The sequence below is a fragment of the Crinia signifera genome, chromosome 3 (genome assembly GCF_055691185.1).
Source record: "Crinia signifera chromosome 3, ASM5569118v1, whole genome shotgun sequence".
Taxonomy (NCBI): Eukaryota; Metazoa; Chordata; class Amphibia; order Anura; family Myobatrachidae; genus Crinia; species Crinia signifera.
In genome coordinates, this window is record NC_139219.1 from 192,441,636 (window position 1) to 192,458,563 (window position 16,928).

Genomic DNA, 16,928 nt, shown 5'->3' on the forward strand with positions numbered 1-16,928 from the left:
AAGCTGTATTCGGGCCCATCGACATTTGTATAGGTTTTAACATCAATTTTTGGTAAAACTAAGCAAAGGTTTGTTTTTTATAGATTTAGTTTTTTTAAACCAAAATATGGATGCAATTTCAAAATGCTTAACTAAGTGCTTATATTAGGTAGAAATCCTGTTTCTATATTTCTCTTGTGTAAATACTATGGGGCACAGCATCTATGATGCCTACTGTGAGGCTGCAGCTCTGTCCTAACTATGCAGTCGCTACCCAACGTGGCAAGCTCCGGAGCAAATAACCCTTAATGACCAATTGCCTGTTTCCAGTGAATCTCGGTGAGCAGAGCTGACATCAGAGAATCATTGTAGGCAAATGCCTAAGCATCTGGATTTCATGGGGGCATCTCAAGTCTAGGGCCAGTGTCTTCCCTATGCTTCTAGATGCAGGCATTCCATAATACTTCACCCCTCGACTTCTCCCTTGAGATCTGGCAGGAGGAAAAGTGCAGGTAACATTAGAGCAGTGGTAGCCAACTCCAGTTCTCTAGAGCTACCAACAGTTAACGTTTTCCAGGTCTCTTCACAGAATCACAAGTGAAGTAATTAGCTTGAGCTGTGGATCATTTATAATGTGTCAGTCAGTAATGAGTGCACCTGTGCCCAGCTCGGTGATCTAGAAAACGAGAACTATTGGTAGCTCTCGAGGACTGGAGTTGGCTACCCCTGAATTAGAGTCTGTGGCTTCAATGCCACAGCCTCTGCTGGTGAGCGATCAGGCAGTGCACACAGCACCAATGACTAGCTTCAACTGTTCTAGCAACACTCTGCAGAGCTCCTAGTCAACCCATTAATGGTGCAAGATACAATTCCTCTAGCTGCCCCGCACCTGGATGGTTAAAACATCTCTCTTCTGTTGCTACAAGTGTCCCTCTTTTTAAACGTTAGGGCAGTGTTTTTCAACCACTGTGCCATGGCACACTAGTGTGCCATGAGCTGTTCCCAAGTGTGCCCCCAGATCTAGAGATGCCCAAACCAGTTTACAGCCAGCACCAGTTCAACTGTTATTTACTGGTCTCTTCTTTTCATGTAAAGCTCCAATGCATTTTATTTTTGTTACCTGTGGGGACCAGTGTAGTTGCTTTCTATATGGGGGCCAATAGGTTTTTGTTTTTTTTTCCTGTGGGGGCCAACGTGTTTGGCCCTATGGGGTGCCTTGGCAATTTTTTATTTAGTGTGCCACTAAGTAAAAAGTTTGAAAATCACTGTGTTAAGGTAAGGAACTGCAGTCTGCCAACTGCCACTGGGATTGCCCTTTTATGCCCCTGGGGGAGCCACCATGAAGTACCCTGTACTTCCCTATAGGCATAAGCTGTCCATGCTGAGGTGTGTACATGGGTCATCAAGGATCTCCCCTTAAGGCACTGACACTACTAAATCTGGATACGCACTAGACCAGGGATAGCCAACTTCAGTCCTCGAGAGCTAGCAACAGTTAACATTTTCCAGGTCTCCTCATAGAAACATGAGTGAAGTAATTAGCTCCACCTCTGTGTCAGTCACTAATGAGTGCACCTCTGACCTAGCTAGGTGATCTAGAAAACAAGAACTATTGGTAGCTATTGAGGACTGGAGTTGGCTACCACTGCTGTAGACAAGGTTTTCAAAAATTGCAGTTCAATCCAACGGATATTACATTTAAGGCAGGGACTATGTAAAAACCGGACTAAACCCCGGACTGCCGGACAGGACATCAAAATCTGCCGTCCGGAGTTGTAGGGTCCGGTCCGGGGGGGTGTCCTGTCCAGGGGTGTCTTGGACGGGGGGGTCCCTGTGATAGCTATCACCAGGGACATGGGGAAGGGGAGATTACAGCCTCCCCGGCTGGTCCGGACCGTCCGGTTTTTGCTACATGCCCGGACCATACAGGGAGGCTTTATTCTACCCCCCCTCCTCTACCTGGTGACAGGTGTGACAGGCAGCCCCCCAGACAGGACACCCCCGGACAGGACACCCCCCGGACCGGAGGCTACAAGCTACAAAATGCAGAGTTTGATGTCCGGTCCGGAGGTTTTGTGTTGGTCCGGTTTTCACCCATACCCTTTAAGGCAGGGATGGTCAAACCGGTCCTCGAGATCTACCAACGGTCCACGTTTTCCAGATCTCCTAGCTGGTGCAGAGGTGTAGTCAGTACTAACTGTCACATTTTCAAACATGCTGCATTCATTCCTACTATAGATCCACAGGTTGCCTGAAAAACATGAACTGTTGGTAGATCTTGAGGACAGGTTTGGCCACCCCTGCTTTAAGGCATGTGCAGTTGCGTAGGTGAAAAATAACAAAAGTGGTCATGATACCTTCAAAAGAGATGAAGGTAAAAACATTTCCGTCATAATTGTGATCTTTGGATCAATTCTAGTCATAGAACAGAAGTCTATTTTCCCACTGCAAGGATAAACTGGGTTACTTAGGTTTTGAGGTAGATGGGGTTGCCTTAATCTGGAGCAATAAAAATAGGGACTATGTAAAAACCGGACCGGACTACACTCCGGACAGGACATCACAATCTGCAGTCCGGAGCTTGTAGAGTCCGGTCCGGGGGGTGTCCTGTCTGGGGGGTGTCTTGTCCGGGGGGATCCCTGTGATAGCTATCACCAGGGACATGGGGAGGGGAGATTACAGCCTCCCTGTGTGGTCCGGACCGTCCGGTTTTTGCTACATGCCCGGACCATACAGGGAGGCTTTATTCTACCCCCCCCCCTCCTCTACCTGGTGACAGGCAGCCCCCCCAGACAGGACACCCCCGGACAGGACACCCCCCGGACCGGAGGCTACAAGCTACAAAATGCAGAGTTTGATGTCCGGTCCGGAGGTTTTGTGTTGGTCCGGTTTTCACCCATACCCTTTAGGCTGGTTTCACACTGTCCGGCTCCTGCCGGACGGCGAAATACCGCTCGGCTTAAAAGCCGTGCCGTCCCTGCAGTGTGTAATGGACAGCTATGTGTCCATTCACACTGGACGGCCACGGCACGGCCGCCGGGTAGCAGCCGGATCTTTCCACTGCAGTGTCCGGCTGCCGTGCCGTGGCCGTCCCGTCCTCACAGGTCAGTGTGTGCTGAGGGCAATGGGGGCCTTTCACACACACCGGTCATTTCGTGTCCGGTTTTAGCTCTCCACCGCCCCCAAACTGACGTCACTGCAGTTTTTACCCTCAAATTTACATAGCACCGGCTCAGTGAGCCGGTGCATGTGAAAGAGACAACTGTCAGGCAAAAAGCCGGACAAAATGTGTCCGGCATTTTGCCTTCCGGACAAAACCGGAGTGTGTGAAACCAGCCTTAGGCTGGTTTCACACACTCCGGTTTTGTCCGGACGGCAAAATGCCGGACACATTTTGTCCGGCTTTTTGCCTGACAGTTGTCTCTTTCACATGCACCGGCTCCGTGAGCCAGTGCTATGTAAATTTGAGGGTAAAAACTGAAGTGACGTCAGTTTGGGGGCGGTGGAGCGCTAAAACTGGACACCAAATGACCGGCTGCTACCCGGTAACCGTGCCGTGGCCGTCCTGTGTGAATGGACACATAGCTGTCCATTACACACTGTAGGGGCGGCACGGCTTTTAAGCCGTGCGGTAATTTCCCGTCCGGCAGGAGCCGGACAGTGTGAAACCAGCCATAAGGCAGGGATGGTCAAACCGGTCCTCGAGATCTACCAACGGTCCACGTTTTCCAGATCTCCTAGTTGGTGCAGAGGTGTAGTCATTACTAACTGTCACATTTTCAAACATGCTGCATTCATTCCTACTATAGAGCCACAGGTTGCCTGAAAAACATGAACTGTTGGTAGATCTTGAGGACAGGTTTGGCCACCCCTGCTTTAAGGCATGTGCAGTTGCGTAGGTGAAAAATAACAAAAGTGGTCATGATACCTTCAAAAGAGATGAAGGTAAAAACATTTCCGTCATAATTGTGATCTTTGGATCAATTCTAGTCATAGAGCAGAAGTCTATTTTCCCACTGCAAGGATAAACTGGGTTACTTAGGTTTTGAGGTAGATGGGGGTGGCTTTATTCTCCCCCTGCTCCTCTCCCTGGTGACAGGTGTGACAGGCAGCCCCCCGGACAGGACACCCCCCGGACCGGAGGCTACAAGCTCCAAAATGCAGAGTTTGATGTCTGGTCCGGCGGTCTGGGGGTTTTGTCCTGGTCCGGTTTTCACCCATACCCATAAAAATATGCGTTGAACTTTAGTTCTTGCCTACTTTTGAAGCTGTAGAGTTACATAAACATTATGGGGTCAACAATTATTTGTGATTTTGCAAAAGAAAGTTTGTATCATGAAACTCTCATATACTGCACCACATACAAGGTATCAATTTAACATGACAAATTTATTAAACTTTTATACCAATAGCAACCTCGGCGAGGTTGTGTCTGATGTCCACCCTGGACATCAGACACAAAATTATGCTATTTAAACCCAACCTTTAAAAGGGTGCACCAGAAGTTCTGCACAGTTCCACACATGGTTTAGCTTAGAATAAAAAAACCTGCCCTACCTTTTCACCTACTCAGGTGGGTGCGCCTAGTAAAAATGCTATGAGAGCGTGGAATTAGATTGCAACCCACGGGGCGAGTTCGCTGTGAGCGGCTATGTGCCGCTTTACGCATTCGCTCTTTGGCATCCGTGGAACCGAGCTAACAGAGAAAACACAGCAGCCACAGGGACACAGCCCGTTAGAGGCCGAGCCCATCTCAGCACAGACGTCCCCGCTCCCCTGTACAGGACAATAGAAGTCACCAACCTGTCAGGCAGCGCCGCCGTTACTCTCGGTATGACACCCGGTGACGCCGGTAACGGAGAGCTCCCAGCGCTGTCACGGCGCAGATAACACAGCAGCGGTACGTACAGTACAAACCAGCAAGTTTGAAATTCGCCACATCCGCAATGCTGAGCTGTGATTGGACACTGCCAACGGAATAGGAAGTGACTGGCCCGGCAGCGCGCTGAATCTCCTACTGCCATGTTTGTGTGGGGCAGCATGTTAGCTACAGCCAGCAATACATATTGCGGAGTTGTAATATTAATGTACCTCGACAAATTATATACTTCAATGTATGTTAAAAGCCAATAGCATATAAAGTTGCATAGTGTACCTTCTAATTGGTGGGCTGATTCAGAGGGGAACGCTGTAACACAGGAGCCTAATACGTTTTATTCTGTGGCTGACTAAACTAAAAAGTGAAATGCAGGCTTGAGTTTTAGCCAGTCACAGATCCATACCTCTCAACTGTCCCAATTACAGTAGGACTGTTTCGCTAATTGGAGACTGTCCCGCTGCGGGCCACAGAGCAGCCGACGAATACTGAATAGATGCCGTACACATGATGTGCACAGCATCCAATGCATACTTGCCTACTTTTGAATAGTAGTTTCAGGGAGATTATAGTTGGTAGCAGAATTTTGCATAGTGTCCTATTGAGGGGGCATGTCATGCTCCACATAAAGAGCGTGTCTAGTTCCATATATGGAGAGATTGTGCAAAAAGATTGTGAATGTGGCACTAAGAAGCATTAGTGCACACTGGTACATATGAGAGGAGTCTTCTAAATAACTTATATGCATATGTAGATGAGCCCAAAGCAGTTTAGTAAGAGCTACTATACTTGCTAAAGTGATGGGTAATGGTACAGATGATTCAGTGTAAATGTATCTGTCTTATTCCTTTTTTCCCCACAATTGTAACAGTATTAATGTGGTCTAGGTGAAATGAGGGAGATTGCTAGACTAATAAAGGAGAGCGGGAGATAGCTGGTATTTCAGGGAGTCTCCTGCAGAATGCAGGAGGGTAGGCAACTATGAACTAATGGTGGGAAGGGGGGCTGATCCATACCTCCCAACTGTCCTTATTTCCGCGGTAACGTCCCGGTTTTCGGGGACGTTCCCGCACCTCGCACAGGGCTGTCGGTGTCCCACGGTGGGGGGGGGGGGGGGAGTTGGGAGTCCCCCCAACCTGAAGAGAATAGACACTGTGCGTATGAGCATCTATTCAGTGCTGCTGAGGGATGGAAAATGGGGGCGTGGCCTTGGAAAGCATGATCCCACAAGGCCATGCCCCCTTTTTGGGGGCGCACGCAGCTGTCCCGTTTCTGACAGGACACAAGTTGGGAGGTTTGCTGATCAGTGAGTGCTTGACAAGCCCCCAAAAGTGCCAAAAAATGGGGGTTGCCGTGGAATGCTATGTCCTTCACCTGAGACCAAGTCCACACCTCCTGTGGATTTGGCCTTTTTTGGACGGTCGCTCCAGATCCCAATTCCAAACACCCTAAAGTTGGGAGCGGTTTAAATCCTTTCCAAATCATAGTTGTTCCCTAACAAATTAATATTATGGAAATATTTACTTAGGGCATCTTAAGTATATAGAGACACACCCTGTTTTAGCCAGTACTGTACCATTTTTTACGGACTCCAGCTGCAGTTTATAATAGGGATGTGTACCGGCCACTTTTCGCGTTTTGGGTTCTGATTACCTTCAAACCTACCAGCAATCAATTACACTGCAAAACCAGGTTGATTTTGCCATGTAATTGATTGCTGCTTTAAAAAAACTGGGAAAACTCTCCCAAAATATCTCACTTTCTGAAACTCTCACCCTATTACTTTTGGCCCCAGTCTATTCTGAACATCTCACACCTCACAATATTGTTTTTAGGGCAAAAGGTTGCACCACGGTAGCTGGATAACTATGGTAAGCGACACAAGTGTGCGACACAAGCACGTGGCTAATCTAGGAGTGGCACTGCAGCGGCAGACAGGATGGTAGTTTGAAAAACTAGGCCCCAATAAGACCCCTATCTTGATCGTATTTACGATGTGCAGCCGAGGAGCAGTGGGCGTTTCGTGCAGCACTGACTTGTTCTGCAAGTGTGTAACTGTTTCTATCAGTTTAATATCTAATAAGACCCCTATCTGGCTTGATTGTGTTATTATTAATAAATTTAATGTGATTATTACCAGTCGTCTCTCAAAATGGGTGGAGGGGAGGGGGGGTAATTAATTAGGTGGCAGATGGAAAAGAGTTCCCCCACCTCTCTAGGACCACTTTTACCCCTGGGTTGGAGCTGTGTACCAGTTCAAATTACAGGTGGCTTCCTTCATAATCGTACATGTTCAGTTAAATACCCAATAAGACCCCTATCTGGCTTAATCGTGTACACGATGTGCAGCCGAGTAGCAGTGGGCATTTCGTGCCGCGCTGAGTTGGTCTGTGAGTGTGCTGTGTATCTGTTTTTATCAGTTTAATATCTAATAAGACCCCTATCTGGCTTGATTGTGTTATTATTAATACATTTAATGTGATTATTACCAGTCGTCTCTCAAAATGGGTGGAGGGGAGGGGGGGTAATTAATTAGGTGGCAGATGGAAAAGAGTTCCCACACCTCTCTAGGACCACTTTTACCCCTGGGTTGGAGCTGTGTACCAGTTCAAATTACAGGTGGCTTCCTTCATAATTATACATGTTCAGTTAAATACCCAATAAGACCCCTATCTGGCTTGATCGTGTTTACGATGTGCAGCCGAGTAGCAGTGGGCATTTCGTGCCGCGCTGAGTTGGCCTGTGAGTGTGCTGTGTATCTGTTTTTATCAGTTTAATATCTAATAAGACCACTATCTGGCTTGATTGTGTTGTTTACCACCAGCCGAGGAGCAGTGGTAGATAGATTCGGCAGCATTCTGCATGCAGTGGCAGAAACGCTCCTGTCACTTAGGCCGTCTTCTGACGGCATCTGGTTGTGTGATGCAGGGTGAGAGCTGCAGTGGCAGACTCCCAGAATAATGCAGGGTGAGAGCTGCAGTGGCAGACTCCCAGATTAATGCAGGGTGAAAGCTGCAGGGTGAGAGCTGCAGTAGCAGACTCCCAGATTAATGCAGGGTGAGAGCTGCAGTGGCAGACTCCCAGATTAATGCAGGGTGAGAGCTGCAGTGGCAGACTCCCATTCTGGGAGTGCACATGCACCCTTTGCACATAGGACATGCACACTTTAACAAACCAAACATTTCAGCGACAGGGTCTACAAAACTGTGGCTGAAATGATTGGTTTGTTTGGGCCCCCACACAAAAAAAACAATACATAATATCTCCCTGTATAAACTGGCTCTACAGCGAAAAGATGTCATGTCAGCGACAGTAGACATGTCAGCAATCGTTGCCAGGGCCTTTAGTCCAGACCAGATATCCAAACCCCCTCCTGCCTGCCCTGCATCCCCGCCAGCGGGTTGTGTGGGAAATCGCAGCTGTTTTCTTGCAGGCACAGGTGTGGGAGAAAATGAAGGAGGAGCTGGGGCCGTGTCACGGTCCCCTTCAGATGACAATCTCCTGATCAGCAGGTCTTTGCACCTTTGTAGACTTGTGTCCGCCGGAAATAGAGACGCAACATACGCTTTAAACCGAGGATCGAGCACGGTGGACAGAATGTATTCCTCTGACTTTAACAGACTGACCACCCTCGTATTCTGGCAAAGCGTATGGAGAGCTTCATCCACAAGAGCGACATGCTTTGCGGAATCGCTACGCTTAAGCTCCTCCTTTACTTTCTCCAGCTGCTTCTGCTACAGCCTGATCAGGGGAATCACCTAACTAATGCTGGCAGTGTCGGAACTGACTTCACGTGTGGCTAGTTCAAACGGCTGGAGAACCTTGCACAACACGGAAATCAGCCTCCTCTGCGCTTGAGTCAGGTGCAGCCCTGCTCCTCTGCCTATGTCGTAGGTGGCCGTGTAGGCTTGGTCTTTTGCTGCTCCTCCATCCTCTGCAGCATATAGAGGGTGGAGTTCCAGCACATCACCACCTCTTGTTTAAGCTGATGGCAGGGCAGGTTGCAGACTTTTTACTCCCGCTCCAGCCTTCGGCAGGCAGTGGCAGAATGCAGAATGTGTCCGCAAATTTTGCGGGCCACCGCAAGCATCTCCTGCACGCTCCTGTCCCTTTTGATGAAATGCTGCACCACCAAATTTATTGTGTGGGCAAAACATGGCACGTGCTGGAAATTGCCCATGTTTAATGCCCGCACAATGTTACTGGCGTTGTCCGACACCAGGAGCATGAGCTGCCACTGGCGAGGAGAAGACGGCGGAAGTCCCGGACGGCGGCAGGCGTGTGCGGAGTACTGCGACACGCTGCCGCCCGCCGGGCGAAGTGCAGAGCGGCGGACACCAGAAGCCCGGGCGCGGCGGGGTGCAACGCAAAAGAGCTTGCCCCAGCCCCGCTGCCCCGGTGAAGACTGCAGGAAGCCTGGAGGTGGTGGGGGACATCCCACCTCCGGTGAAGACGGCCCCCGCACGTGGAGCTGGACCAGGCTTGGTCCAGCAGCTGCCCTAGGACGGGTAAGTCCACATATGGGTCTCCTCCCTAGACCACCAGGTGTTCGGGCAGTAGGCCCAATTCAGGCACTAGGCCTGTGTGCAGTAGTCGGGCAGCAGGCCCGAGACATTAAGGCGTGTTCTGGTCGGGCACTAGGCCCATGGGTAGCTGGTCATTAGGCCCCTTTGGTGTTGTGGGCATTAGGCCCTTAGGTTGGTGGTGCTGGGCATTAGGCCCATTTGTTGCTTGGGCATCAGGCCCATTGGTGTCCTGGGCTTTAGGCCCACATAGTCGGGCAGTAGGCCCGTGTAGCAGAGTCAGGCCCGTTGGCCTGGGTAGGCGGTAGCCGGGTCATCTGGGCCCATGAGCAAGTACCGATGGGGCCCTCCTGGCCTCATCCAAGTAACTCAGGCCCTTGTGTACTAGGCCTAGACCATCCCAGGTCTGGGGCCTGAGAGTAGGGTTAATCGGTCTGCGGCAGCAGGCCGCGAATTCAGGTAGCGCCACAGGAGCCACTGTGGTATGGCTGGGAGCAGCCAGAGGAAGGTAAACCCTCGCTAGAGTGCTGGTGCAGTGTTGTCCATGGTTGCATTGTACTGTTTTATTTGGCACTGTGTATTGTATGCTGTACTTGGGTTCATGCAATTGTGGCCCTGTGCAGATTGTGTTCTCCGCAGGTTGCGCGATGCTAGGTCGCAGGTTGTGCGACGCTAGGTCGCAGGTTGCGCGGGCATTAGGCGCCAGGTTGCGCGACGCTAGGCTGTGACATCTAAGGATCCAGCGCTAGGTCACAGGTTGCGCGGGCGTTGGACGCCAGGTTGCACGACGCCAGCCCGTGGTATCGGAAGATCCGGCGCTAGGTCTCAGGTTACATAAGACAGCTTCAGGCCGCAGGTTTCGCGGGCTTTAAGCCGCAGGTACGCTGGTGTATTGCCCTGCCCTAGGGAGCGGGAGGTTACGTGTGTTCATTTTCAGGTGCCGGTACCAGCATCCTAAGCGAGTCGGAAGACCGGTAGGCGGCTGGTGAGTATCACCTGTCTCGTATCTGTTGTTGTGTTGTTTGTGCTCCTTCCCCTCCCCGGAGCGTTCCCCCCACCCGAGTTACACCCGCCGTGTTCCACAAGTGGGTGTAACCAGTCTGAGGCCATCAGTGCCTGTGATGATCATCCCCCCCCCCCCCCTTAGTGGGATTCCCCTTTCCCCATTTCCCCTACAGGTGGCGTCGCATTGGAAGCCGGTGGAGCAAGAGGAAGTACCGGGACCACCATCGGCCCGAAGGTGAGAGATGGAGGGCAGCGAGGTAAATATGCGCAGCGAGCGCAGGCCACGCCCCGTGCATCTTACAAGGGTACCGGGCCCCAAGATTTATGTTGCCAGCCCTGACCACCACAGGACGCTGCTGACTTTGGACAGGACGTGGGATTCGCCCAAGGAATCGGGACAGTTGGGAAGTATGTGTATGGCCACCTTTAGATTTAGGTAGGGTGTGTTGAATTGGTATCTAAGCTGCAGTGTAAAAACAAAACAGCCAATATTTTCCCTGCATAGAAACAAAATAACTCATACAAATACTCTGCACATTTTTTATCAACTCTTTTTGCCTATCTGCAAACAAAATGTGTCCTGTGATCACGTCTGAATTAAATCCTAATACAGATCCAATATGTCACTGCTGTACTGGTGAGCACGGCAGCCGCAGCACAGCCTGCCTGCCTGCCTGCCTGCCTGTCCAATCCCTTCCAGTTCCAGCTGATAGTGACAGCTGCTGTTACCAGCGCCGCGCTTACGCCCCATTTGAGAACTCGTCCCTCAATCGCTCCGGGTTTATTAGCATCCTGACCACTCCCCTTGACGATAATTGGCTCCTGTGCCGTCTGGAGGTCGGTGCTTTGAATGCGGCTGTAACCAGGGCAACCGCGTCACGTGTGCGCGCCGAGCTGTCAGTTGGCTGAGAGGTGGCGCAGTTTTTTTCATCCGCCATCATCATCCTCGGTGTTGTTACCCGGCTGCTGATCCTACACGCCATGTCCCGCTCTGCCGCCTCTCGCTGACCCCGAGCTTCTGTGCGGGATTCCTGGACAGATCTAGTCGGTGCTGCTGGGTAGGGGAGGAAAGATGGTGCTAAGTGCGGTGTCCGAGCTGATGAGCAGCGCGCTGCGCCTTTATAACTGGGGCTTAAGCATCGCAGGTAAGGGAGAGAGCGCCGGGCCTGGAGGGCCCATCCCCAACATTCACACTCCACCCACCCCCATCTGCCCTTTACCCGCAGCCGTCCTCGGGTACCATTATTTCCATCCCTAGCCGCACGGCACTACCCCCATCCCCACCGGCAGCCTGTACGAGCATTATATGGGGGTGAGGGTTGTCCCCGCTGCCATGCACTGTCTGTCGGCTTACTATACAAGCTGCCGGTTCTTCATTTATTGCAGGAATCGTGAGGTTCAGCTTCTGCATATGAGCATATCACCCTACATCCTAGGTATGACCTCAAATACTATAAAATATTCCCTGTACAATTTTCTATAACAGCTGCGTGTAGCTTTGCATTATCCTCTCGCACTATTCACATCAGACTTTCTAGTACATTATGTGCTTGTTTCTCATTGAGGAAAGTTATGTCTACAAAAGGAAACTGGTTATATCTTGGATAGCTGTGCTGGGCAGGGAAGGGTATGTTATTCCCAGTTGGCCACAAAGCCATGAACTGTGTAGGTGTAAAGCTGTGTGTCAGATTTAGGGCCACATTTATTAAACAGTATTTGCGGCTAAATTGCCGAAAACATCCGTATTAATCGCAAATATTAATTATCCCCCGAATGTGCCAAAGGGGGACTGAAGCACGAATCTCCGATCGCTGCCGGACTAGGCTCCCCCATAGCATACCTCCCAACTTTTGAAGTTGGGAGGTCGGGACGAAAAGGGGGCGCGGCCTCGAGAAAAGGGGCCGTGCCCTCACGGTTGACGCGAACTCCGGCCACGCCCCCGTTTTCGCCGCTCGTCGGCGCTGAATAGACGCTGTGCGCATGCGCACAGCGTCTATTCTTGGCAAGCTGGGGGGGCTCCCAACTGTCCCCCCCCCACCGCGGGACAATGGCGGCCCCGGGCGGGACGCGGGAACATCCCCGAATATCGGGACGTTCCTGCGGTAAGCGTGACAGTTGGGAGGTATGCCCATAGGTTTGTATGGGGTACGTGAAGCTGCCTGATGTATCAACATCGGACAGCCTGGCTTCGCATCCCTGGGCTATCGCCATTCCGAGATGGCGATAGTCCATTGTGGCCTATGGTCGGCAGAGGGGTCAGGGCTAACTGCACATGCGCAGACCCCCTGGCTTTTGGCTGAGCGCACCACAGGGAAGGGCTTCTTTTGGAGCCCTGTCCCTGCGCTTGTGGGATGATACATCCCAGTGCCAGTAATTGATAAATGGGTCCCTTAGTAAGAAACTGCCCCTTTCTACATACAGTGCTGAAGAACAAGCGTCTTTCAGTTATTTTATTTATTTATTTATTTATTTTTGGAATACTATTATTTCGCTAATGGAGCCCATACACGCTCCGTTTTGGGCGTACGTTCTGTACTTAAATAGTACACATCGCATCGCATGCATTGTGCATGCGATGCGATGAAAAGCTAGTACAAAAAGTATGTGCAGCATACATGCCACGATCGCAGCATGTATGGGCTCCTTAAGACTTATACCCCTTTTACACCACACAAATAGCCTGGGTCTGACCTGGGTCACTGTGCGGTGTGAAAGGGCATTTTGAAAAATATGGGGTCCAAATCTGACCCTGGTAAAAAGAAGGGTACTACCCATGTCGGACCCCGGTTGCTGGTCAGTGTGAACGGGTAACCCGGGTCCTGTTCACTTCTATGGAGGAGGCTGCAGCCTCCTTTTCTATGGAGAAGGCAGGTGACCTCAGTGATGCCTCCTCCCAATGCCCCCACCTGTCGTGCCTCCGTCCAGCCCCCCACCTGATATCAACGACCAGGCAATAAGCCGGACCACTGAGAGCCACACTTGCTGGGTCCTACACAGGTTGGACTCGTGACCTAATCCCAGGTGAGACCAAGCATTTGCGGTCTAAAAGTGGCATAAGGTGTCCACTTCCTCCCCTGTAACCCTCTCCCTGTCACCCACTGCCATGTTGCATTTTGTAAACTTGGGTTGGGGTAGCAGTGGTGGTCCAGATTATATTCTTGTACCTGGGCTCACCACCCACAAGTTCCACCATTGCTCGGTCACAAAGAAGCATTCCCTGTCATTAATTCACTTCATTTTCATATACTGCTCCCAATTACTATAAATATAGTACCAGAAACAAATAATCATTCACTATGAAGGCCCACTGAGATGGTTGTGAGGGCCAATAAAAGCTCTACGTTTGCATCACCTTCTTATGGGTGTGCCACTAGGTGAACATGAGAAGCTGGCGCTGTCTGAGCAAATAGAGGGATAGCAACAGACAAGTGACAATGGACCAAATTAATGGAAATGCTATTTTCTCCCATGTTTTTAGTTTTAAGGTCAAAACTTTAGCTAATGAGCTCTTCGGAATGTTCACCCCAGTGGCAAGGAGATCATTGTACTCATTAGGTTCAACTCGGGTAACATTTCAGCCAATGCGCCCATTCATTGGATTTGGAATGGCACCAGAATTCTCCCTAATGTGATTGTGTTGATTAGGGCAGAGCTGCATGTCACAGGGGCATTGTCATGATATGAGAATTGGAATGGGGACAAAAGAGAACTACACACTGACCATTAACATGGCAACATAGACTAATTATATCCCTGATTCAGTAAGTTGAGTGAGGTCATTCATCATTTGAATTCTCCACACACATTGGTTGCCAAAAACAGAAGAAATTGATATCCTTTGCTCCATTGCAGCATATTAATGTGGTTGGATCCCGACGCTGGAATCCCGATCGCCGAAATCCCGACAAGGGGGGGACGTGGATCGCCACGCAGCGGGCCCGATGCCTCGCTACGCTCGGCACACTAATTTATTCTCCCTCCGGGGGTGTCGTGGACACCCCCGGAGGGAGAAAGTGTCGGGATTTCGGTGATCGGGATTTCGGCGATCGGGATTCTGAACGCCGGGATCTACACTGCATCCCGTCCCTAGGTCGTTTCGGCTGGGCTTTGCTGTATAAGGTCAGTTCCTTCACCATCCGCAACAAAGGCCCTCCATGGGTTCCAGCGGGTTAGGGAGGGGTGGGTAGAAAGTTGTTTGGGGAATGGTCTGTCTCCATTAAGAAGTGAGAATTGACTTTATGAATGACTTTAATACAGGGGGGAGGCGCTGGTTGTTTCCAACACCGAGCCAAAGCAGCCTGGGCTGCAATGTATATGTGTCCAAGAACGTAGCGTCAATGGGGGGAACTGTACTTGGGAAGCAATTTAGTAGAGCCACAAGGGGAGAGGGTGACGGAGATAGATCTAGAGCTTTATTAATAAGGCCAAAGACATCTTTCCAAAAGGCCATTATATATGGGCATGACCAAAAGGTATGGAACAGATGACCAACTTCACCGCAACAAAACTTCGAGCAGGAGGGCCAGATCGTATGGAGTCTGTCCGGCGTAAGATATAACCTGTGTAATAGTTTAATATGCATCTCAGAGTGGTTCAAGCACTTGGACATTTTATATGAAGACTCAAATATTTTCTTCCATTGGGCCTCCTGCAGCAGCAATTTATTTTTTCTTGTTGTAAATTTTAAAGTAGTATCATATTTACTTTCCAAATGAGCAGTTTGCAGGGTAACCAGGGCAAAGGTTATGATATACTTTATGGAAACCATTAATCATGGGCTCGATTCAGAGCTGTCCACATGGCTGCTAATTCGCAGTGGCTAGTGAAACAACTATTTATACAAACTGGTGTCATTAAGCCACCGATCTGCTTTGTGAATTAATGTTCTCGCTGTGTGAATGTATGTGTACAGGTACACATCCGTTCGCACCCATGCAAATATGTAAAAAGCCCTCGGAACACTGGGCACAAGTGGATGTCACTGTGTGTACGGCCAGCAAAAAGAAAAAGTTGCAGCCAGGCATTGTGCATTGCGGCCAATAGGCATGCGCAGTTTATCTATAATTGGCCTCTGTGCTTTTTTATTGTTTTTTATATAGCGCGGCATATTCCATTGTGATTTACAATAGGAGACAGTGGGCAGATGTACTAACCCCCCCTTAGCGCTTCTCAAATAACGGGTCCCGCTTCTCCTGCATAACGAAGAGAAGCAGGCACCCGTTATTTGCTAATGTATTAACCCTCTGCAAGCTGATAAGGAGAGCCGTTATGCCCAGCGTTAACGGCTCTCCTTATCGGCTCCCCTGGCGTCCCGCGCATGCTCAGTGCGCTTCCCCCACCTGTCCGGCTCTAATGGGCATGCGTGAGATCTCGCTAAAACCGCGGGATCTCCTGCGCAGCCCGAGCCAGAAGCAGGGCTAGCGTCCCCGCAGTGGGGGACAGGACAACGCTAGCCCTGAGCTGGCGAAGTAGACGGGCAAATTAACGCCTGGGCGGCTGTTAATACATCGCACCGGCTACTAAACACTGGGGGGGGGATTGCAGGGGACAGCCCCGCCGAGCATAACTCGGTGGGCTGTCACTAGCGCACGTTAGGTGCGCTAGTAATACCGTAGGAAAATCATAATCCCCCCCCCTCCAGTTAACCAGCGTTAAGTGCATTTCTGCACTTAACGCTGGTTCATACATCTGCCCCAGTGATACAACAAACTGAGTATTTACAGACAGTCAAAGGTATGAGTGCCCTGCTCGCAAGCTTACAATTTATAGGGAAATAGGCATTGATACACAAGGACAGGTGTTGTTTATTGCATTAATTCCACCAGAATGCAAAGGTTCATGGTGTGCCGTATGACCCAGCAGTTTGGCCAGGGGTCAGGAGGATGGAAAAATGTAAAAAAGAAAGAGAATGGATGTGGTTAGATAGGAACAGTATATGACGGTTAAGTGGCTGGTTCTGGAATTTGATAAGCTTGTCTGAAGAGGTGAGTTTTCAGGAAACGCTTGTAGAATTGCTGTAATAGCCAGGTTTTCAATTGGCAAGCAAATAATTGCAGCATAGTTATTATAATTGTTTGCAAGTCTGTAAAAATTATATTTTGAATAATAAGCCAGTTTTGAACAGATCTTTAGGATTGTTGAAGTGTTTTTGCATGTTACTGATGTACATTATAGCTTCTCATATTGGCATGTGTTCCTGGGTTCAGCAGATAACAAGCCACTGTCTTGCCACCCTTACCATCAGAAATGGGGATCAGCATGGGATACTTCATTAAACACCCTATGTGCATATTCCCAATTTTGACAGTACACCAACAATTCTTGTTTCATTTCTAAAATAGCATTTTTTGGACAACCCATTAGGGATGCCAATCCTGGGGCATTTTTTCAATCCCGGAAATCGGAATTGAAAAATGCCCGATCCCGGGATTGGCTTCCCTAATAAGAAAAACCCTCCTTGGCCGCCCTGCATATTAACTTACATGTGCGGTGAGGTGTGGCGCGGCCTGGAGGGTGGACGGTGAAGGTGGGTGGGCGTTTTGTAG

At 49.9% G+C, this 16,928-nt stretch overlaps 2 protein-coding genes across 3 annotated transcripts in view; one reads left to right on the forward strand and one right to left on the reverse strand.

The window, feature by feature from the left end:
- The window catches only part of TTK (TTK protein kinase), a 47,853-nt gene extending 42,915 nt beyond the window's left edge, over window positions 1-4,938 (reverse strand). The window contains exon 1 of one of the 2 annotated variants that reach the window (XM_083177151.1): window positions 4,537-4,654. The gene's annotated coding sequence lies outside the window, so the exon portion shown is untranslated. Of the gene's footprint in view, window positions 1-4,536; window positions 4,655-4,782 lie in introns of those variants that run through there. The other variant, XM_083177150.1, reaches the window with a different exon arrangement.
- Window positions 4,939-11,245: 6,307 nt separating this feature from the next.
- ELOVL4 (ELOVL fatty acid elongase 4) overlaps window positions 11,246-16,928 on the forward strand; it is a 42,906-nt gene continuing 37,223 nt past the window's right edge. The window contains exon 1 of the mRNA XM_083177152.1: window positions 11,246-11,528. Coding sequence (XP_083033278.1) covers window positions 11,456-11,528 — 73 coding nt within the window. The 5' untranslated portion in view covers window positions 11,246-11,455. The remainder of the gene's footprint in view (window positions 11,529-16,928) is intronic.